Below are 24,882 nucleotides of genomic sequence, written 5' to 3'. Positions count from 1 at the left end.
TTTTTTCTTGTTCCTTATTTCTTCATCCAAGAGGTAACATTCTTTTCTAAAACTTGCACAAGATGGCTTCATGCCATGGTACAGGTATAAGCTCGTCAAAAGTAACACGGCACGAAGCAGAGAGCTTGCATTTGGGTCTCTGCTAGGAAATGAAACAACTGAGTCAGGCAAAACTCCATGTCAAACCTTTCCTGCCTGATATCAACTCCAGTTTTCTATAGATTCTGCCAAAATCTTTGGAAATCAGTTGCCCAGTACCTCTTTGGGAATAATACTGGCATATCCACTGGTGCAGAACAGATATTTCAGCAACTTGCTGAAGGAGTGTTTGGTGCATCACAAGAATGTGCCTGCACAGGAAGGCAGTTTCACTAGGTACAGCTGGCAGAGGGAGGAAAAGAGCCTGAGGGGAAACAAACCCATCTCTCCAGCTGATTAGGTGCAATAACTCCTTGGAGGAAACTTGCTGGTTTCAGCAGCAGCCAGCTTCCGCCAGCAGACAGAGGGGCCACACAGCACATCCTGTTCCACAGGACACTGCTCACCACAGAGTCGCTCTAAAACTGAGAAATACAGATCATGGTGTCTTGCATTTGAATGACACCACCCCACATCTCCAGAGATGCCTTCCCGTCTGCTGAGGAAATCACCTGCTTGGAGACCAGCATGTCCCACCTCCCTCTAACTTGTACAAAACCTTGGTGGTTTATGTAACCTTACAAACATGAGGCTGTTTTTGAAAGAAATCCAAAACATACAAGAAGTGTCTGAGCAATACATGAAAACAAGTCTGAATTTCACCTTTATAGAGTTTCATTATAACAATCTAGTATCAGATATCACAAAGGAGTTAATTCTGGCTGACTATCAGTGATTTGTTAGCACAGATACCTTAAGATAGTTGCCAGAATTGCATACAACCTTACCCAGTTAGTTCCTTACATTTGTCACAGAAACTAGAATAATTTTCTAACAGGTTTCATTCACTGTTGAGTAATGCAGTCAGTCTTTAAGGGATAAAGCAATAAAGTTTTTCAGCTGGTAAACACAGCTCATACATGTTAATTACTTGTTTCAATCTCCTCATCTGAAACACTAACAAGAGGGAGGTCGTTGTGGGTAAAGTGTCTGTCAACATCACCAAAACCTTACTTTTGGAACATCTTGTGGCTTTTGCTTTCAGAAAGGGTCTGAGCCAAATCACGCCACACTAAACAGAAAGGCCTGTTGGAGCAAAGGTAAACATTCCAACTAGCTTCAAGGGCATTTGGATTAGCCTTCCTGTATAATTGGTATGTCATGATGCTTTTGGAATATAGGAAAAGGTACAATGTTTTTCCATGCACCAAGGCAGTAATCTCACAGTTTTAGGAAGAAACCTGGTAAAGAGAAGATTAATCAAACTAGCATCAGATTGCTGCTTACATAGTAGGACTTCACGTTTTCTTAAATAATATACTTGAGTTTCTAAGCATGGAATTTACCAAATTAATATTAAAAATGGGCATAAGTCTTTTCTAGAACTTTAAGCAAGACTAGCTTCTCTCCGTCCTACATCTATCAAAGGAATGCCCAGAAATTTTATAATGTACAGAGGTAAAACAGAGTAACACTAACCAGTTAAAAAAGCACAACCTACACCTCTGTGGACTGCCAGTCCCTCTCCATTTCTTATGGATGTACTCCTAGCCTGTCCTGAAATAACCTCTTCAGACTCTTCTCAGAAACCAAGAGAACTAAAACAAGGTGCACAACTGCTCACACAGTAAACACACAGCCCTACATGATGCAAGAGTATTAAATGCTTGTGCAAAACATTGAGTTAATAAATAAAAACAAACAGATTATAGCAACCTCAACGTGCTTGCAGCTGTATTTATGGTAGCAGCTTCTTTAAGTTATAGCTGCAAGTCTTTTCTTCCTGTGGCTCACAGCAGCAGCCTGCACAAATAACTCAGAGTTGATCTGAACAGTCTGCTTCAGTCCACCACATGCTGTGTCCATTTATGTGCAAACAGACATTCAGAGATCCCTTTCTTGCTTTCAAAACATCTTCAGCTGCTCTTTAAATTCCCTAACTGCTGCTGAGAGCAGCACAGATGGACTCTAATTTCTTCACTCTAGCATCTGCACATTTTTAGCCCCTTACAAAAGAAGGGCAGGCAACTTCTGACATGCCAGTTTGAGACTGGCAGGTACATTTTTAACCTTTCAGCTCCAGGGTTCTATTCATGCTGACAAAACTGGGATGCTGCCCTCACCCATGCTGATAAGACCATACTGATCAGTTGTGTTCTATCTGGCTTCCTCCTCGCTGGCTCATTAAATGCCAGCCAGCAAGCTCCATTTACTTTTACCCTTATTCTAACTGCCCCATTCAGGGTGTTCTATTAGCTAAAAAAAAAAAAAAAAAAAAAAAAAAAAAGGTGTGCAAAAAGCCCAGAAAAAACTCGTATAAGGCAAGTCAGATAAGAAGCTCAGCTGCAAGTAGTGCTGAACTCAATAAAGACAACAGTATCCACAGTTTTGCAATCACATTCCTCCCCTTTCCAAGACAGTGAACAGTATTAGAGCAGAAACATGGGCACCTGGCCTGCCCAGGGCCGTGGTCTCTTACTGACCTGTGCATCCTCAGTGAGATCAGCACTAAGTAATGAGAGGAAGAAAAAGGCTTTTGTCCTTGTCAGGGGTTAGCTCAGTCACACAGCTCATTGTAACTCTCTGAGTATTTTCTACTCACTGTCCAGCACTCAAACACTACCACAGCCACCCTACAGTAGAGGAAGGAGCTTTGCTTCTGTCCTGTCCTCCAGAGCACTTTTCAGCTATACCTAGATATCAAAAGTGTTAATTTAAACTGTGAATGTGATTTTAAGAGCAATGGGCAGAATGATTTAGAAGTTCTATGTCTTGACAAAATCACTCTAGCATAAAGAGTTACTTCCTGATCTCTTTCTACAACTAGTGGAAAGATGCTGAGAAGCAACAGAAGATTAGTGAATCTATGTGAAAGGAAGAGTTTACATTGTTAGTTAACAAAAGCATTACCTGATAGATAAAAACAACCTAGATGGTTGTTTCCAGACTTGAATGACATTTTATAAGTCACTTGAATTCTCTGAATTTCCTGTCTTCTGATTGCAGTTCTATTGCACAGGCAAGGAATATTTTTCAAAGCGTGTTTGTACAGCACTGAGAAAAACGAGATCACAACCCCTTTTGCAGCTTCAAGAGCTAACACAAACAGTTTAAACAGATCATTTCTACAGATATATAATGAAGAACATCTGTTATATTTTTTTTTACCACGTAATTAGAGGCCTTTTTCAAAAATTACTCATGCCTCTGGATGAGTAATCTGAAAATCTCAGCACTTGGTATATAAACACCACAAGAAACCAAGCATATACCAGAATTATATATTCATGGTTTCTTGAGGGCTTTTAAAGTTATATACAGTTACATTAGTATTGCATCAATAAGATACATTACCCTCCATAAAAATACTGCCTCTCTTCCAGTGGTATTTCATTGTCATTCCTCTAAACCCAGCATGGTCCTCGTGAACTCCAGCTGACACACTCAGAAGACTGAGTGTGTGTTGGGTGGCCTGCAGCCATAGCTCCTGCAGCTTTCATCTCATACAGCTTCACTACAGGACTGACCAAGCCCCATCTAGATGCAATTTCCAAGAAAAACAGTGTCACAAGCATAAAAGCTGAGCAGGATGAGATCACACAGGGTGACTGCATTCAGAGGGTCGGTACCTGGGGATGCAGGTGTCCGTCCTGATTCCAGACTTTAAGACACGTTACAAATTCAGCTGTATGATGCATCTGGTTTTAAGTAGTGAAGAGATTCCATGAGGATACTTGAAGTGGAAGGTCATCTCATGGAAGGTCTTGAGCCTTGAGCTACAAAGAGACATTGGCAACCAAAAGAACCAGTGAAGGCATTTTAAGTCCAGTTACAAGAGAAACTCTGATATAGTATCATGGTCAATTCAGATTTTATCATCACAGCCTGAGGAATTAGCAAAATACAGCAACATTCAACAAGATGCTGGCTCTCACTCCAATGTTGTTTGCATTATAGATACATAAATATTGTGAAGATACTTTATTTAGCTTAATCAGAAACCATTCCACTGCAGCCAAAAGAGCTAACCCACCCCCCCCACCCCCCCCCCCAAAAAAAAAAAGGTGTGACAAGAGATTTCTAGACTGCTATGGGGTACTTTCTGGATGACAAGTACTGTGTAGAAGAATTTGCATTTGAAATAATATAAACCATATAGCATCAGCTACAGCAGACAGAACAAATCCTGTGCCCACACTACACCACAAAGTTCCCAAGAAAGCACCAGTGCAGGACCTGACTCCATAACTACAGCATGTTAATAGGTAACTCCAGTCCATATAGCATAAGTGTAAGCAAGGAAAGCATTTAAATTTACAATTTAAAAAATATACAGAGACAACAGTAATGTTCCAGAATTTATTTTGTTACCATGTCTGCTTTTCCTTACAACAGGACAAACACTTTGTAACATTCCAGTCAATATCAGGAGTGTTCATTTCTAGGTGATATCACTTTTGTTCATGCACAGTAGTAACTGTTATGATTCCCAAATATAAATATACACACACCACTCCAAAAATAACTAACTAGTTTACCTCAGACACTAAGGCAATACTAGAAAAATCAGCATGTTTTACTCTACAGCATCTTTGTATAATCTCACATTTCACTTCTCAGCTACCAGAAATCCTTTGCTTTTTGTCATTACTAAGTGATTTCAAGTCACCTAATTGGGAAAATCCTCAGCTAGTTTCGGAGATTACACATTGGCAGATGTTATGGATTCCAGTATAATCAGTACTTTGAGAATCACTGAATAAATTGCTTTTAAAAATAGCCAAAAGAAAACTCAAGTGCTGTCATAAGGCATTCTCAGTCAAAAGCATAGGCAAGTGTTTCAAGCTGCTAACATTTCACACTTCCAGGTTTTTTGGCAGAATGATACAATTGGAAAATCAAAACTTTGTTACAACAGCTGCTTAACATTGCTTCAAAGATTAACTGGAGTGTTCACATAGAAAAGAAAGGTTTGTCTTGCCTATGTTAATATTATTACACTTAGTGCAACTGACAGCTAGATGTTACTGCAACTTGAACACAGCTATCTAAGGCTTGATTTCAGCTCCTGTGATCTGGAACAAAAACTTATTTATAGAGAAGATCACTCAGCAGAAGATTCAGATCCAATTACGCTATCACAGATTATGTCACTACTATACAATTCCAGATGAGTTTCAAGAGCTGTTTGACCTATATTTATTTGACCTATATTTGATCTTGTACTATAATTCTATAAAAAACCTATTAAAGTCATTTGCTTTTAATTAATGTTTATATTTTAAAAAATCAAGTCAGCATAGCAGTTAAAATGAAGCTTTGGCACTGAGAGGAAGCAACAACCTCCTTGTGCTCCTGCAGTGAATTTAATTTCATTGTACATGCCCATACCCACTGTGAACAACTTTAAAATCTAAACCCAGAAATAATTTCTATAAACTGTGTTCCACTGTAACCCCCAAAACTATGCTGAAATTAAGGAAAGGATTCTCAGAATATGATTTAATAATGCAAACCATTAGCAATAGAAAAAGCTAAGACATTCTATTTGTTCATCTTTCCTGTCAGCGGTTTTGCATCCTGCCCACTCTCTGCCTTCAGTTGTATCAACACACTGGTTCTTGTGACAGTCAATTAGAATCAGGAGCAAACACCTTTTTAAAAAGAAAACCATGCTTGCATCTTCTCTAAGGCAGTGAACAGCAATTAACTTTGTTTTGTGGCTCCAATGACAATATTAGTCATCATAGCAAATTGGGGTTTTACTTTGCTTTATATCTCATGATTAATACTTCATTGACTCCAACCTGAGTGAGAACAGTAAAATATCATGGGTGTTCATGAAAATCACTAGTTAGTTGTAAAAATTGAAACTTGAAAAGTTGTCAAAAACTTTGCCTGAAGGCATCTCTGAGCAGGTGAAGGGAGGACAGCCAGGGCCATCTGAGAGCCCAGATCATGAGAAAGGCTCATGGTAATGAGGCCAGTCAAAGGTCAAGCCCAGAATTCAATATGCAGCTCAGCTCTAGTGAGGATACCCAAGGTCAGGTGCAGGCCAGTGGCTGATGAAAAGGACCGCAGTGACAAGGTCAGGGTGAAAAAAAATCCATCCCCAGGTCAGGAGCAGCAAGCAGCAGTGACAGGCACAGAAATGAGCACATCCACAGCTCAGGCAGGGACCAGAGGCCAAGACTGAGCTTAAATGGATTCCTGGGCCCATGGAGATTCCAGGTGAGGCTGCCCTCGGGTTCTCATAGTTATAAAAGTAAGCCTTGTTGAGACTCCTATCAGTCTGTCCAGGAAGGCAAAGAAATAAATCACTTTGGTAAGACCACCCTAATACTCTAAAACTCATTTTTCCATACCAAAAATAAGCACATTCAGGAGAATGTGGCTAATTTTTCCTCATTTTCTGTGTGCTGTATGGATGAACAGATGATTTCCATCTCCATGGGCATTAATGTACTGCCTAAGCTTTTGGCTTTATAAATGCACCCACATCTATACATATGTGCATTTGGAAAGACTGGCATCTAACCTGGGCTCTCAGGCCCTAACTGAAAGGCCAATAAAATCAGCAAAAATTTTGTTTATTCCCCTCGGTCTGAGTCATGCCTCATAACTTTAAATGAAGCTAAAAGGAAGAATGAAAGAAAGAACTTATAGGTTGTATAGCACTTTCTTGAGCAACAGTCCCTAAAAGTTTTGTAGCTTGAGATAAATAAAAAATTTGGGGTTTAGCAGTGTGGAATTGAGTATTGATTGCTGTCCCTTTGCACAGATAACATGGTTTTCAGGAGCAAGAGAAGTTGTTGAAGTAATAATTGTGGCAGTGACTAGAGCATGCTGGAGGTGGATTCAGGAGCAACTTGGGATATTTCTTTCTGCTCAGATAGATTTAACTGTTTCCAGAACAGTTCTAGATTTAAGATAAAACATTGGTTATAACAATATACATAAAGATCAGCTTATCCCATGTAAGTCAAGCATAAAGTCTACTTTCTTCTGCGTGAAATAAGAACTCTGTCAGTCCTTTCTGCTGTCCTGCCAGTGCTGTGAGCAATGTAATAACTGTAATTTTGGGTTTAAAAAGCTTTAAACATAAATTTGACACTGAAGCTCTGCAGTCTGGATTCTGGGACAGGTAAGATATTTCAATTCCATTTCATTTCAATTCAAGACATTGCAGTTCAGGTTGTTGAATTGCAGGAGCAGGTTAGCATTCACTATCTCATCACATCACTCTCCTAAAGCAGACAGCAGAAAGGCAGAAAACTGGCCTGTTTGGCACAGCAGAGCATGCTTTCATTCTCTGGGCAAGAGGAGACTGAATTTGGCTGTATATCTTCCTGTAATAAAACATGCAGAATTTCATTCCCACGGTTTTCCACTGACATGTCCTCTGGGCAAAGCAGAGAGCACATGACAAAGCTACCAAACACTAAGATCTCAATTATTCTCAAGAGACAGAAAATGCCTCAAGCCTCATGTGAGGATGAGCTGTTCCCTATCACCTTGTCTGACCCTCTAAACCTCTTCTGGCACTATGAATTCCTAAGACTTCTTCACTGGCACATCCAATAATTTCCTTTCTTCCAGCTGCTGCACACAGAGGGCAAAAATTAGGGGTAGCAGCAGCAGCAGCAGTGCCCACGTGCCAAGGGCAGCTCTCTGTGGACATCAACTGGAGTTCCAGGCAAGTCTCACATGCATTGGCTGTCAAACTCAAACATTTCAATGTGCTCCAGATGAATTTCTGTTCTTTCTGAGAATCTTCTGTCCATTTAAACCAACGTTTGCCCTTGTGAAGCCTTAAACAGGCAGTATTTCCATTGTTAAGAAGCACTTCCTACTTTGATTTGCTGTGAAGGTGTCTCCTTCCAACCTCATAATTTGCTTCCATTCATAGCAGCAAGGTATATGCAACTTTGTACTGTATTATTTGCATTTAATTTTACTGACATGGAAGAAAAAAAGCAAAACCTTTCTGACTGAAAGACCATTCAGCATATAGGAACTTACCCAACCTTACCTAGCTTCATCTTCATTAGTGGGTTCGTACCCTGTGCCTATCAGCTGCCAGAGTAAAAATTTGGACTCTTTGTGAAGACACACAGTGTAACAGGGGTTTGCAATTCTAAATCTGCCCTGTTTGTGAAGACACACAGTGTAACAGGAGTTTGCAATTCTAAATCTGCCCTGTTTGTGAAGACACACAGTGTAACAGGGGTTTGCAATTCCCTGCTCTCAGCTGCACAATGTACCCACAAGGAGAACACTCCTCCATGCCCACCAGAACATCACAGAGAGCTTAGATCTCTGCTTAGCTTCAGAAAGGAAAGGGAAGACAATAAGAAAATCCATATTCCTAGAAAGTCCAAAGACTAGTAATAAAAAATCTGTTAGTCAAGAATTACACATTCACTTTATCTTAATTGAAAAGGAAAAGAAGTTTCACTCTATCATTTATATCTCAATGCCAGTGTTACAGGCAGAAGGGGCTGCAAGTAGATAACTTCTTTCCATGGGGTTTTTTAACCATGATTCATAGAACAGTACTGCAGCTAGGCATATGTTTTAATAGAAATCAGAACCAAATTAGCTTGAGAATAGCTGTGTTACTCTGTGTTTGAATAAGTTTAGGTGGCTTTTCTTCACAGAGTAGTTTTGAAATTATCTCTGCTGAAGACATATTTATAATGTAGATATGTAGCAAAAAGGGAAATGCAGGTGAAAAAAAACCTTCCTGCAGAAATTTAGATGGTGAAAAAGGTAATTTAAGTTTGTCTACCCAAGATAGTGTTAGGTAACTGGAGGGAAGGAAAGAAACCCTGCAAAACACAAAACCACCACAGAGAAAAATAACTTCTTTTTCTTGTTTCAAAGCATTCCAAAACCATGTGTCCTTGGAACAGTCAAAATTACAAATCCCCCTTGTACAAAACTTTTCTGGCAGATTTGGTTCTGCTCTCTCAGCTAATGCTGCACCCACATTCCTTTAGACAATTTCTAAACACATGACTTCCATTTACAAAAGCAAAACCTTTTTTTTGTGCATTTTTTTTCTACCTGCTGGAATGGGTCATGATCCTGAGAGCACCAACAGGTCCTAATTTCCCTCATCAACATCATCCAGGAGTCCATCCAGGTGCTGTCTGTCCACTGGCCCAGGAACTGCATTTAGGCTCCAGACCTTGCTGTCAGCCCTTGCCTGAGCTGTGCACAGCCTGCTCCTCACTGCTCCTGCCCTGCTCTCTCCACTTTTCTGCTTGGGGCTTTGGTCCAGAAGGAGATTAGGGATATGTGTTCTAGATGCCACAGATTCACTGCTTGGGTTTAAAATATCCTTTTAGTCACTTCCACTATGTAGCACTTTGTAGACAATAGGCAATCCAACATTAAACCTGTTCAGAGAAACTTAAATAAATCTGCCCATAGATGTACTTTGTTATTAGTGCTTATAGCTCATGATATGAATTTGGCATTTAAATGCACAAATGATCTCACTCACAGGCCAGCACAAGCTTTTTCCATCCAGTATGATATGCACAGGATACCACAAAGGCTTAAGTATATGCTGGTTTCAAACTAAAACACCACAAACTTCCAGCAGGAATGAAAAGGTCAGTTGTGCTCTAGATGTCATCAGTGATAATCTAGAATAGTTGGTGTGCTTAGTGCAGAACAAAGAATAATCATATGGTCTCCCAAACTTTACCCCAAGAGCTTCCATTCTATAATTTCTTATGGTTTCTTTAAGTTGCCTTCAGATCCTATCCAGTCTACCCAGAAAACATGAGACAAATCAGTGATTTATTCCCACTTTCAAGAACCAAGCCACATGCTGTTTCTACATCATACATATACAGAAAATAAACTATAGTCCATGGAGAAGGGAAACTGAGAGTAGTGTGACACTGGCAATGCCTGAAAAAAATAGGATTGTTCATTCCAGAGAGGAAGGGGCTGAGGCGTGATAATGAGTTTTACAACATTAAAGGCTGTTGCAGAGCTCTGTGGAGACCAGATAGGACAATGCTGTGAAATCACAGCTTCTTGATTTGGCTCTTTATTCTGCACTTCACACTTTTACTGAAGCAGACACGGGTTGGGAACTGACGGAAAAGAGTAAGACAAAGCCAATGTAGCAGGCTGGGAAGACTTTAAAAGAAACACACTTCCATAAACCCTTTTGGATTTCCCAGCCTACTTTTATCAGGGAAAAGGATGAAAATATCTAAGAATTCATTTGGAGAAGGAGTCTTGCTGAAGACTTAGCTATTCTATTTGTCCTGCAGCAAGAATGAGTGAGAACCTATAGACCAAGTCTAAACCCAAAGTGATCTCTTTGACATGCAGGACAAGACCTCCACAGGGACCTGAATAAAATTACTTGCATTAGGTGGGAGAAAGTTGAGCCCTGCATTTACAGTAAAGGTGGCTAAACACTGGAATAGGTTTTGTAGACTATTCTTGCATATATTTGAAGCCTAACTGCTCATGGCCCTGTGTAACCTGCTGTAGCTGACCCTGCTTTCAGCAGGGGGTTTGACTAGATGGTCTCCAGCAGGCCCTGTTCAGCCATGCTGAATTTCACACATGGTTAAATTATTCACAAGTATAACTTTTAGCTTAGTCACTCTTCTGGATAGAAGACAGAAATTAAAAGGTAGCTTTCTTAGTCCTGAACAGGTGATGGTGGATAATTTTGTATATGAATCATAGCAAAAAATAGAGCAGAAAAGCATTTGGGCCTCCCACATACAGAAAACTGCGGAAAGAATTTGGAAGAACTACTAAAGACACACCGAGGCAAATGATCAGGAGGAAGGTGAACAAGAAGGAAAACACCACAGGCAAGGGAGCAGGAGGTTTTAAAACTATTTCAGCATGGTCACGGATCATGAGGATGAAGTACCACTCTTGACTGGGTGCTGATTGTAGCCTTTGGCAAGAACAACTATTGACTCAGGAAATAGCTCCCATTTTTTGCTTAACTTAAGAGCCAACTGAAATATTAAAGCAATGTTTTGGTTTGTCAGTTTGTTTTCATATCACTAATCATCTTTTATAGCTCAAGTGTTTCCTACACACAGAAGTTTCTGGGTAAGGTTGCGGAAAGCACTCGAGTCCCTTGGATGCTTCTAGAAAAGCTCATCTCTGTTGCTCTGCAGTGTTGCTGACAGCTGGACACTTCATCTGCTCCAAACATTCTTGGCTAACTGGAAGCATGACTGCAGCACATCTCTAGTGCAACTTGCTTTAATCACCAGCATATTTTTGCACTTATTCCCATTCTTGATTAAAACTCTTACTCTGCCCTCCAGCCCCTGCTGTTAATGGTTTGCTGTGTTTCACAGCTGAAGGACAGTTACATAAAGGTCTCAACAGTATCAGGTGGGAATTTATCCAAGGTGCTTCATTTCTTAAATTATTAGGATCAAAACAGACTATAATGGAACAGTATAAAGGACTTTTAAGGCCAGGGACAAGTGCCAAAATTACTCTGGAATAGTGCTTATGTTATGATTTCCTGGGACATTTTGGTTTTATTTATTAACTGTAGGAATTTTTATCTCATGCCAACACTTATGTGTGATCCTAGTATGCAAAAATCTACTTTCTAAAATCTGGTGAAGTTCCAGGAAAGTTATACAAGCTCCATGTATAAACTGATGATGGAACCCATATTCAATCCTGCTGTAACAATGTTCATCTAGAACTGAATCCAGCAAGATCCACAATGACTGGAGGTCTATCTTCTGTATCCATTGCAAAACTACCAGTGGTATGGGAAGATCCACATTTGTTAGAGTTTTATGTTTATACTTTTCTCTGTTTGTGCTAGTGGCTCATTTGATAAATAACTTGGACTGGCTTTTCAGAGAGCCTGAGGACTCACAGTACCAAACCGAGCTGTAAACTGTTCAAGAGAAGAGAAAGCTTGTGACTTGTATTGAAGGGCTAAGGATCCAATAATCCAGAACTTCCTGTTGGAAAATATGGCCCAAAGATATGATTCTATTAAGCAGTAGTTAAATAGAATCAGCCACATGAAGAAAGTCTTGTTTGGAGAACTGAGCATGGGATGCAGAAAGGCAGCAGACTTGGTTGTGCCTCTCTTGAGAGTTCAGCTTTTGATCTCACAACGCATCTCCTGATTTCTACAATCCTCCTCAGGAAGGTTAGGGACACACTTAAATAACCTCCCAGATTGGAGCCATAAGGTACAGACCTGTAATGAAGCCCAGAAATTTACTTTAATACTAACCTGGCTCAGCAGTGATTGGAAATAATCTCTGCGCAATTACTGTTCAGAAATGGTTTGAGCACTGGTGCTGCCAGCTCTTGGTCAGAGGTGAAACCCTTCAATCTACAGAACCCTTTTCATTTCAGTGAGGCTTTGTCACTTAGGTTTGCCACAACCCAGATTCTGGAGGTAAATCTTTTTTGCATTGCTCTCTGGGAACAAAGGAGGTTAACAAAATTCTTTTTCCTCCTACCTGCACTATGTTCTTATAGGATTATGCTTGGGAACATACAGACCTGGTGCTGTGCTTAATTATCGTTCCTTTTAATGGAAAAATCCATTCATTCAATTTCTCTATTGAGGAATTCATCACATTTCCAAACACCCTCTAAATCCATTATTAAATTGATAAATAAGCCCTGGTTTATTAAAGTACATCAGGCTCACTGTTTTTAAGATTGCCTAAAAATATTTCTTTACATACTTGAATTTAAAGTTACAAATAATTCTTTTTGATTAAATGAGGAATATGAAAGTACTGGCATAATACAACATTCTTTATCCTTCTTCCAGGTTCTTTAGTCTATGCAGGGTAAAATATTGTGTGGAATTCTCATCAAAACAAGCATCCTGAAAAAAATGTTCAAATGCCTGATGCTATTGAATTAACATCAGATCCGACACCACAGCTTAAGACTCTTCTACCTCAATTCAGAATGGTGCTAAAGTGTTGCAGGTATATATAAGATGATCAGTGAATAAGTATACTTAAATAGCTATTATTAAGGGACAACGCTAAAGGAGTAAATGAACTGCAAATTTATGGCACATGAGCTGTTTTTTATTAGCATGCTATTTGACAGTGTGTACATTGAGGGAAAGATCACAGAATGTTTTGGGTTGGAAGGTTTTGGGTTAAAGACCATCTAGTTCCTTTCCCCCGTTCTACTAAACCAGGTTGCTCAGAGCCCCTTCCAACCCAGCCTTGAACACTTCCAGGGATGGGCCTTTCACATTATTTATAATAATATTTATAATATTTTCCACATTCAGAATTTTTGAACTTGTAAAGAAAAATGTTGTGAGGATAGTTTTCTGGTTGTTTGGGGTTTTTTTTTAATTGCTCAAAAGAATACCACACATCTGTCTCTTTCCTTTCTTTTCCTTCCCAGCTGCTCACTTCTGTGGTAGACTCCTAAATGTGCTCCAACTTATTGTCTCCAGAACAGACACAGACACAAACCTGGTCTGACTTCTCTAAAACTGATTCGTGTCAATTCTCTGTATGTTAACAGCAAAAGACATGATGTGAAAATATCTGCCTGTGTTCTATCTGTCTGTGAGAATTCCTTATACATCTGTGAACTGTCCAGGGTTTTTCAAATAGCTGCAGAATCCTGGGAGTACAAGTTCTGTACATATAGCTCACTTGGTGCTTATTCCCTGTTTCAAAGAAATAAAAATTTCAGGGAAATATTAATTTCATTTAAATCCAAATATTTATTGTGAACTAGAAATCCTTTTCGTCGGGTCTATCAGGCACTTGGTAGAATTTATTCAAGTAATGCAGCAGTGACCTCTGCTGCACAGCTGATGCTATTTCATAGCTAAATTAAATCTGCTGCTAGTTAACTTGTCTTCAGACAAGTTAAAACTATATTTTTTTTTCAAAAACAAGCATACTTGCCTCAAGTTAAGAACATTCCTCTTTTTCCTAATAAAGAGAAGGGCTTCAAACCCCAGAAGATTATTTTTGACGTTACTGGCATGAAGATACCACAGCTTATTTTGAATGTTTTCACTGGTTATCAAGGATAGTATTAGCATTAAATGAACCCTGAGCTACCCTCATAAAAACATTTCTGTTAATTTTACTGGGAAGGAACCTGAGGCACAAACCACTGAGTGCTGTGCCACCAAGTCACACCCAAAGTCTATTGCAGAGGCATCAATTTCAGGGGGCATAATGATTTCAAGCCCCATTCTTTAACCACAGGATGACACTTTCCCTTGCCTGTGCCAGATCAGAAGAATATCAACCAACTGTATAAAGCAGAATGCCTGTACATTATGCTCCACACCATCCATGTGGCAAGGAAAAGCAGTACAAACTGGAAAAACAGGATGCTCTTTCAGGACAATTGTCCTAAAGCATCTTCATGAAATCCAGAGCAACAAGTTGCGCTACATCAGCAGAAGAAACATGGAAAATATTCCTTGTCCTTCCCTCCCATGACTAAATCTTCTCTTTCCATGGTCCTCCAAGGGACCATATATTTCATGATGAGAAATTCGAGTCTGGCCCCTACACTAGCCCAGCATTACTGCCCTCTGCTCAAAAACTCAGAGCTGCTACAGAGCAAAGCTGTGTGATCTCACACTGACCCTGTGTGGTGAAACCGGCTGCAGCAAGCAGACAACTTTCACTCAAACCCACCAGCCACAAGCAGCAAAACAAAGCAGATTCCTATAATCAATCACGGTTAAGATGGTGTCTCTATTTCACAACGTGTTTCTGTCTCAGGCATTTGTTCATTCCTGTATTCTTACTTTTACTCTAAAAGTCCCATTTCCCTTTCTCATGGAAGAGTTTAAATCCCCTAAACAAGCTATTTCTTGTTCTCTTTTTGATAAATGAAACATTCTTCTAACCCTTCTGACTCCTACAGCCTTCAAAAAATGATCTCTTCTTACCTCAGAAGGGATGATTTCTGCTCTCTTCCTCACCGATCAACTGCTGTGAGCTCAAAATCCAGTTCACATGTGCCTCCCTGCTTAAATATCTCCTTAGATAATGCTAGAAAATACCATATTCTTGTTTACCATGTCAGTCCCACTCCCATACAAATCTCAGTGTTGTTACCATCATTGGTAGTGCCTTCCACTTTGTGCATCTCTGTCATTTTTAATCTACTTGTTCAGCACAGCTACAGTGACTCTGATGTCTGATCAGAACCTTTGTGTGCTAAGCACTTGCTTCAAATACAGTTCACATCTTCCCAAGCAATGAGGAAAAACCAGGGAAGAGAAAGCAAATGTATGGAAAGCAAGAGCAAACAGCAGCTACAGAATACAGTAAATCACATAAAGAGTTTTCTAGACACCATTCTCATGTCAAACCCCATCCTAGTCGTGGCTTTTGTGATTTTACACACTCACCACATCTACCATCACACACAAGAACGAAAACTTCATCCCCTGGTCTCCAGGAGACTTAACTCCTGCTTTGGGAAAAAGCTAGCTCATACAAAACCTAGTAGAAACTATTTAGAGAAACTTGTTTTCTCTGATGCTTTCCTCATGGTTTTCTACCAGTTGACGAAGTTCCTCTAAATAAATCATAACTGTTGTCTCTAGAAGGAAATTACGGACACGAAACTTCCAATGTCTGTGAAACACTCCCTGTGCTAAGGAACAAAACCTATTCACCAGTGTGTCAAAAGACACATTTTTAGGCTTATCACAAAAAAGAGAAGGGAGAGGACAGAGCACTAAAATTAGAGACATTTTCAGAAGAGATAACAGTATTAGATTCTGCAGCTTTGGCCAACATCTAATGAGAATTGCAAGAAAGCAGCATTATGGTTTACAATGCTATTAAAATTATTCTTTTCAGGATGAGTGTTAGACTTTCAGAAACAGATCCTATGAAAGCCTAGTGAACAACTACAAATTAAAAATTCATTCCAGCCTAGTAAATCTACATTAAACCTTTTAATACAAACCCAGTACTTTCAAAGAGCCTACCTTTAAGGGAAGATAAACTGTGACTACTGGGATTTATCTTCTATCAGGGCCCTGAGAGCACCAAGAAGCCCCACTGTCCTCATCAGCCTCATCTGGGACCCTCACCCATGTACTCTGCCCACTTCTCAGGAACTGTATTTAAGCTCATACTCTCAGCTGTGTTTCCTCTCTAAGCCGCTTTGTTGGTGTGTAAGGACTTAATATTTCTGTCTATTCTTATTGGCACCACTTCTGATAGATTTATTCCCTTTTATTTCACTGCAGAGAGAATCTACTGCACACTTTGAAAGTGTCAGGAATTGAGTTTTTACAGTTATAGTAGCATAGCAAAGTCACCAGTTCCATTGCTAAGTAAGACTGGGTATAGCACAAGTCAAATAATTTTTGACCCTATTAGAGATATAGGACAGGAAAATTAAGCAATTGCTTTCTGCAAGCAAACAAAGAAAAAGTAGTGATGAAACCCATGAGCCTCTGACCCAAATTTCCTCATAATGTCATGGGGCAGGAAAAAATATTTTGAAAAAGCTGTTAAAAATAGATACTGAATATTTAAAGCTGTTAGATAAGCTTATTTTGATTATCTCATGGAGCCATGTGTAAGAACTCAAGTCAAATGGGGCTAACAGGTCCAGTGGAGGTTTTTACTAATTGTTCAATGCTAAAAACAATGTTTAACAATTGAAAGTCTTTGATGTTACATTCTTTCTTAGAGCAACATTTCACAGTTACTTTGCAGGAAGCTGTTTTTTAAAAAACCTGAAGAATCCAATCAATCTGGCTTATAGGACCATGTCCAGCTGGGATTTAAATACCGCTAAAGATGGAGACTTCCACCTCTCTGGACAACCTGTTCAACTGTACAATCACTTTTATGGTGTTTTCCTATGTTTGAATGGTTTCCTGTACTTCAATTTCTTCTTACTGTTTTTTGTTCATTCACTGGGCAACATCGAGTCTTGCTCCATCTTTGCTTCTTCCCATCAGGTGTTTACATACGTCAGAAAGATCCCTCTGAACTTTATCATGAAGCTAAGCAATCTTTATGCTCTCAGTCTCTCCTCCCATGTTAGATAATCCAATTATCTGATCGATTTCCTGACCCTTTGCTATACTTACTCCATGTCCACTATGCACAGGGAAGCCCAGAGCAGGAGATACATCTCCAGATGTGGTCTCACCAGTGCTGAGCAAGATCTCTCTTGACTTGCTCGCACTGTTTCTCTGAACACAGCCCAGGATTCTTGTCATCATCTGCCACAAAGGCTCCCTGCTGCTCACACTCAGCTACTGACCTACTAAGGACCCCAAAGTTCTCCTGCAGAGCAGCCTTCCACCTGGCTGCCGCCAGCATGTACTGGTGCCTGGGGTTATTCCTACACCCTCTGGGCTGTGGCACTGGACATTCCCCTCTGACTTCCATGTGACTCCCATTTGTGCCTTCCATCATCCTCTCGAGCTGCTTCTGAGGCACAGCTCAGCCACGGGCTGTTAATCCACAGAGTCTCTGAGTTGAGTGTACACACTGGCAAATATCTGCTGCTGCATTTTGCTTAAAGAGGAAAACATGTCCAAGAGATGTGCAGATATGCTTAATGCCAGCTGCTTCTCACAATCGTGGACCTGAGCCTCCAGCTGGCATTTGTGTAAGCTGGGAAAACCATGGCTTTTCCCCAGGCTTTCCAGTGTTAGGGGTTACCAGCTTTCGCACGAATTCTACATGTTTCCTTTTCAGTGTCTGCCACAGAGCTGTCTGTTTTGATACCTGCTTTCCTGTAGCACTGAAGCTGAGAGGAAAAGTGAATACGTGTCACTTGAGGACATGGATAAGCCTCGTGGGGTTTTTTTTGTCTCTCGCAATACAATCGGGGAATTTGCAACAGGTCATTTCTCTTCCTGTCACTTCCTGGAAAGAACACAATAGAACAAAGTCCACCCAGTAGAGGCTATTCTCACTCATGCCACACTGCTATTTTCAGCTTTAAAATGCAAAAGTGAAAAAAGTACATCCAGTGATATTATTAGAACTGTTTACTTTTCAGTGAAATTCGTTTGCCTGTATTAAAATGGATTGATCACTGACAAGTTAAAAAGTCAAAACATAAATCCCAAAAGGTTATGCTGCATTACCACATTTTCTTAAACTATAGGACTATTTTGTCTCCAGTGTCTTTGGTACAGATGAAATGCTGAATTCCAAAGAAAGCTAGCACACAGGCACCACAGGGCAGGCAGCACTTGGGCTCTCTAGCCTGTTTGGACTCTGTCTGCGTGTCTCTCTTGCTGTGTGTCCCTGTTCTCTCTTCACTTTCACAGGAGAAATGATCGTGATCTCCAAGGACTAAGCCATGAAAAAATTTACTGGAAGTAAGTAAAACTGCAATGCTCACTCTCCTCTGAGGAGCTTGTTTGCAATATTACCAACTCAAACAGTCAAAAACTCAGCCATTCAAACTAATATGCATTTGATGAGACTATGTGTAATAAACAATGTCTTGTGTTCTTTTCATTGTCTTCCAGTTTTGGGTCTGTAATGAATAGTTTCAGATTATTTCAATTTGGCAATCTCCAAATGAAAGCTGAAACTTAACCCCTTGATTACTGCAAGATCTGTTAAAACTCCTTTATTAATAATTTTTTTACTGAAGTGCCATAATCAGAATTTTTTTTTCCCATAAATATACCTCCTTTCACTTTTTTAAGTGCTGTCTCTTCACATCACTTATGTTGGATTCTAGTCCAGATAAAATTTTTAAGGTTGACAAAGGCTCCTTTGGTCTGCAAAGGGTTATGTGACTGGTGGTGGGAAAACTGTTGGGAAACCGAAGTAAATTCTCCATTTTTTACGTCCTCTGTGTTGTTTGGCTGCTTTCCACAGAAGAGAAGGAAGTTCTCATCTCTGGCAGTGTTGGATTTAATTCTAGTTCTGTATGCTAATAACCAATATATTTCACCATAAGCAGAGTGTTTTCCTAAATGACTGAAAGCTCATGGATGTCTGCTGCAGCAATTCAGAAGCCTTTCTTCCATGGCACTACATTCGAGTGGCTTCCAAGCAGGCTTGATTATACCAACACTTACAGGAAATCAGTACCAATCTGTATGCTTCAGATGCTTTTAATCTACAGGTTGTTGCAACTTTAAAAAAAACCCCAACCAAACAAAAAAATCTCCAAATGAACCCAAATCAGCCCTGCAACTGAAAAACAGCATTTGGTCAAGATCAGACTTTTTAAAAAATTATTGTTGATTATTTGTGCCCAGATGCATATTTTCACACTCCAGAATTGCCAGGTACAGAAAAGGCAGCACCTAGAATCAAGCCAATTAAAACATTGCCCACTTTCTGGTGGAAAAATCCAGGAGACAGGCATGGCACTGGAAAATATATTCGCGTTATGCTGTCCTAGGGGAAAGACTTCTTTTGGGGATTGGTGAATACTGCTGCACTATTCCTCACCCTGGGACAGGTATCCTTAGGGGAGCAGGCAGGGAGTGCTCACTATGCCTAAAAGAGCTTGGGTTATGCTTGGTGTGTGTGAAGGCTTTGAAAGCTGCTTATAAAGCCTCACCTCTGCCACACATTCACAGCAAGGTCACACAATGCAGCCTCTGACATTTCACCATCAGCTTACTAGAACTACTTATCTGTAGGTACATAATTGACATACCTGGAGGTTCACATTTCTCCACCCTGTCTTAATACAGTTTAGGGTGTCATGTTCCAAAACATATCACAGTTTGGGATGAGGACTAGGGCACTTGTAGCAAGTATGATTCCCTAAACTCTCTGCAGTCTGGGAGTTCTTCTTCTTCCAATTTTCATGAATTATTGGGTCATACCTGTTTAAGATTTCACTGTACAAATAATGGCTTAGTTCAATGGCAAATCCATGAAATGGAAAAGGGACATAATAGTTTTTTGTATCTTCAAGTATCCCATTACAGCGAGTGAGTGTTTTTCCTGTTTGGAGTCTTGTCTTCCAGAGCAAGATGATTAAATCATTGGCTGCACTCATGCACTACAGCCCAGCTTTTATAAAGCTGAACTACATACCATTTGAATCCTGCAAATCTAAAACCTACAGCATTTTAACATTATCTCCTTATAAGTCCTCCCAAAATAGACAGGATGCCAAAGAATACAGCACCTTAGAACTTACCTCCTTGCCAAAAGTTATCCTGCCCAGAGGCTCAACTGGAATAGCCAGATTGAGAAATGATGCTGGGAACTCTTCTGAAATATCCAAGTGTAGTGTTTACTGAATATGTATCAGAGGCTTTGGTATTTGGGTCATCTCAATGCTTCAATCTTCTGGTCCTGTGTCATTCTTCCATTGTACACACTCGCTCTATTCATGCTTTGTCTTATGCCACGGCCCTTTAAAGCTACTCTTTGTAAAACCCTTATTTTATTCTAAATTTGATCATAACAGGGTCCACTCTTTGTAACTGTTATGAAGAGAAGACTTATAAACCACTTGTGTCTTAAACTGTTATTCTTTAGGTATCATTATTATTCCTGCTTTCAGGATGTTAAGGTACTGTTAAGATCACATTTATGTTCCCTATGAACTGTCTTAGCTTGTGAATGAGACACAAAAATAAGTTAGGATTAAAAAAGCAAAAAATTCTAGCTCTTCTTATGGTTAGGCTTTAAAAGACTTAATTTTGATACTTTGAAAAGTAAATTAATAAATATGATGTCTTTTAACTGCTCATTCTTTGACAATATGAGAGTCAGTTTTGTTTGTCTTCTGAATGGACTAAACACTGGGCTCTGGGTTTTTTTAGATCCATGACTCTGCTGAAAGACTTGTGCTGTCATTTAGCATGAATGTACATATGAGAAATAACCTACTATCTCAGAATGCTTCCTGCAGTTATAATCAGATGCCCTCTGCCAAACCTTCTGTGATGGCTGGATTCACTCATTGAAAGGAATCCTGCAGGCTCTCACATAATGAACATTTAAAGTGCTGCTCTTCAGATTATCTTTCTGTTCACTGTTGTTTCCCCTCTCATATGGCTGGAATGCACTCAGTGGTATTTCCAATGGAACTCAGTCTCTCCCTGTCCCTGAGAACAGCACACAGCCCCTGGGCATCAGGCAGCTGCTGGTTCTGGCAGGAGTGTCTGTCCTTCTCCAGCACCTATGTATTCAGCTGCCTGTATGGCAGTGAATGAAAGCTGTGCACAGGAGATGAGAATGATTCAATGTCTCTCTTACCCATGACTCTCTGCTGCAAGGTCTTATTCCAAGTATTTTACATTATTAAAAGGAAAACAAAAAAAAAAACCCCAAAAAATTTCAACAATTTACAGTGAAACTAAACTACAGTTTTCTTCACTGTCTGATTTCTGCACAAGACTGGCCTTGTGGAAGCCTACAGAAGATTTTCTTGCCCATTGTTTATAAGTGTTCACAGTATGTGAGAAGTTTTGATTTCTCGGGATGAATTATATTTAGGTGAAATACTGATTTTATTTTTTTTTAATTAACATGTTCAGTTAATAAGGATGTTTAATTAGGTCAGACCTGCACTGTAAATTTGCCTGTAAATTTCTGCTTTCTTCACATATGGATTAAAATTAAGCTTTCTGGTTTTATGCTAAGGGTTTTTTTTTTAAGCTGAAAACAATAGTCAAAAGGAGTAAACAAATGTGGAATTGTTCTAGTACTCTGTTTCCCCATCACATGATATTCTAAAAATACAGACCTACCTAAAACTACTTTAAGTGTCAAATAATTCCAGTAAAATTAAGTCCTTAAAATTAAGATACAAAGCTTCTCTGAAGAATTTTCTTTAATTATTTGTATGGATTTTGAAGAGTTTGTGATTCTCCTACAGCACAAGCTGAGCCAGACAGGCCAACCCCTTTTAAAGAGGAAAACATTTTTAATGTACTATCCACAGAAGTATAGAATATATATAAACAAAATTATATAAAAATATATAAACAAAAATTAATGTGGTGTTGATAAACCAAAGCCAAGGGAGGAGGGTCCTGTGGTGCCAACAACACAACCTGACATGCTTCCAGCCTTCTCTAGGATTGTTACAGCCCACTTTTCTCACCTTTGCTGCTTCTGTCTCCTCTTACTAAATTTCCCTTGAGGAGGGGTGTGCTGGGCAGAGAAAGCTGATGCTGGTTAGAGAGTTACAGCTGTCAGCAAAAGCACACTGTGAACTTCCCACTCAGTGTGCTTCCTCTCAGGCCACACAGCCCTGGCCACATGATTTTATGATAAAAGGGACTTTCCTGTGACCACGGGAGGATTAGCTGACTGCCTCACTGCTCCTCCCCTCCCCAGGACAGGCGGAGGTTAGGCTTTCATCCAAAACCAGCTGAAGTCTGTGGACAGAATCTCATTTACTGACACTGCTTTTAAGTCAGACTCTATAAATAGAGAAATTTGCATAAAATGTGATCAACTGAAACAACTGCTCTCTCTTTAAGTTTCCACCTTGCATGCAGCAGTCCCATCAGCCCTCAGTGGGAATGTGTATGATAAGGGCCTAGCAGGAACACAATTAGGCCCTGTAAGGTTTTCACAAAATTAAAGGTATACAGAACTTTTGTCATTTTCTAGCCCAGCCTCCTGCTAAAGGCAGGACTGCTGGCAGTGATGAATCAGGTCAACCATGGTTTTGTTTAGCTAGGTCTAGAGGACCTTTAAAGGATGGAGGCTCTGAAACCTGAGTGGCACATAAAGAATTTCATTACTCACCTGGTGAATTTTTTTTCTAGCATCTGGCTTGAAGCTCTGAAGTTGAGACACCTGCCCATGCCACTGCTGGTCATCTGCCACTATGGAGAAGAATTTGTCTCTATCTTCATAACTGACTTTCAAATAGCTGTAGGATTCAAAGCGATCTCTCCTCAGCCTGCTGCATCTGCCAGAGCAAGACTGGCCCTCTCAGCCTCTCGTTGTAAGGTATGTGTCCCAGGGCCCCATCTTGGTAGCTGTGTATTGCGTCCTCTCCAGTTTGCCAACATTTTCTTTGAACTGAGGGCCCTAAAGCTGATTCCAGTATTTCAACCTCACCATTTCTGGGCACTGAAGCATCATAACTTGTCTCACTTTCCTGACTGCATTTCTAATGCATCCCAGCATGTAATTTTCTTCTTTTGTGATGAGAACATACTACTGGCTCATGACCACCTGGACTTTCACCCTAACCCCTACATCCTCTTCAGGAGGGCTGTTTGACAGCTGATTGAACCTGACTTCTCTGTAACACGACATTACCTTATGCCTCTCCACCCTCCTACCAGAAACCCAGCATTTCTTTCTTGTTTTAAGATCAACTTGGCTTAAAATATTTAGGGGGTTTTTAACTTGTGCTGTCATCTTGACCCATTGCAGAATCAGTATCAGCTGCACAGTCTGAGCACAGCTCCACATAATTCTGTACCTGGGCTGTATCCAATATGGCATTTTACACTGTTATATACCTTTCTCTCTTGATGTGGAAGAAGCAGCTGTCCAGCTTCTCTGTAATCACTGTCATCTGCAGTCACTAAGGAGTTACAGTTTGTGTATCTGACCAGGAAATGTTAGATATTTGCAGGCAGCCAATAAAAGGAGAGATCAACAACCAAGCTGACTCACCGGCAGGAAATCTCGAGCTGTGTTTGAATGCGGTTCAGAGTGATTCTCGCTTGGTATCAGCAGTTTCACTCCATTCATTCCATCCGTTCCATCCTTTTATGTTTGTATTTCCAGAGGTAAGTTGATTTTTATTTCCAGTTTCTTTCCCTGAGACATCTGTATATTAATGTACTTTCTCTCATAGTAAGGAAACATCTTTGCTATGAATTAATTTTTAAAAATTACCTTATAATTAGAAACTTGAAATAAATGGCTTTTATAGCAGTCTTCTTCATGACCCTGTCTGCACGCCTGGGCGAGGATGGCAAAGTTATCCAAGATTTTTAGTGTCTTACTAAAAATAATGCAAACCATTTCCTTGCATAGGTCATCTCTGGAATATTGACTTTGGGGGTTGATAATGAGATTTTTCAAAGATATAAGAGAAAAAGCATTCAAAAGAGCAGAATTATTGAAACGATGTCTTGGTACCTTGCAATACAAAGATGTAGAAACTCAGACACAGGGAGAATGGTTCTTAGCATGTCATGACATGGCTTTTTAACAATAAAAATTGAAGTGGTTTCTGTTTCAATTCTAAAAAGTCTCCAGTTTTATTAGATTTTGAAAATCCAAAATAAGACCTAATGATTAGCTTTAATTTCTGTCTAAGTAGCCAGTGGGCAAGAGCTCAAAAAATGCTTATATTACTACTTGATTCAATTTTAAATAAAAATTAATACCTTCAAGAATGGTTTAGGTGGTAAAACCATTATTTGGTTTTCCATGCACTATGGTTGGAGTTGAGTAAATTTTTTTGGCTATTTAAATTATTATTTATTGCTGTATAGAATAAAAATGAGACATAATTTTGCTTCTGCCAACATTTTGATTACCTCCTTTACATTCAGGACTGGTATATTTGTGCGGTCTGTCTTTGCAACTTTAAGGAATAAATTGCTCATTTAGAAAATTATCTTCATTCAGAGGAACCTTTTCAAATTTTATTAAATTGTTAACCTGTCAGCCTCATCTCTTCTGTAAGGAGATTTCAGAGAAGCAATAATGATGAGCAATTAATAAGCATCTTGAGGCTTCAAGTGGAAAATTATGGTCCAGACACTCCTTTGCAATTAGGACATTTTTCCTC

The 24,882-nt window shown here is 39.7% G+C and overlaps 1 protein-coding gene across 8 annotated transcripts in view; it reads left to right on the top strand.

The window, feature by feature from the left end:
- LOC131582458 (receptor-interacting serine/threonine-protein kinase 2-like) overlaps positions 1 to 24,882 on the top strand; it is a 45,109-nt gene that overhangs the window by 3,170 nt on the left and 17,057 nt on the right. For 3 of the 8 annotated variants that reach the window (XM_058845691.1, XM_058845689.1, XM_058845686.1), the window contains 2 exons: positions 22,889 to 23,075; positions 23,703 to 23,869. In XM_058845691.1, the coding sequence (XP_058701674.1) occupies positions 23,781 to 23,869 (89 nt within the window). In that variant the 5' untranslated portion in view covers positions 22,889 to 23,075; positions 23,703 to 23,780. Of the gene's footprint in view, positions 1 to 12,961; positions 13,125 to 22,635; positions 22,681 to 22,888; positions 23,076 to 23,692; positions 23,870 to 24,882 lie in introns of those variants that run through there. The other 5 variants (XM_058845690.1, XM_058845693.1, XM_058845687.1 and 2 more) reach the window with 4 other exon arrangements.

The sequence above is a fragment of the Poecile atricapillus genome, chromosome 10 (genome assembly GCF_030490865.1).
Source record: "Poecile atricapillus isolate bPoeAtr1 chromosome 10, bPoeAtr1.hap1, whole genome shotgun sequence".
Taxonomy (NCBI): Eukaryota; Metazoa; Chordata; class Aves; order Passeriformes; family Paridae; genus Poecile; species Poecile atricapillus.
This window is presented reverse-complemented; position numbering and strand designations above follow the sequence as displayed.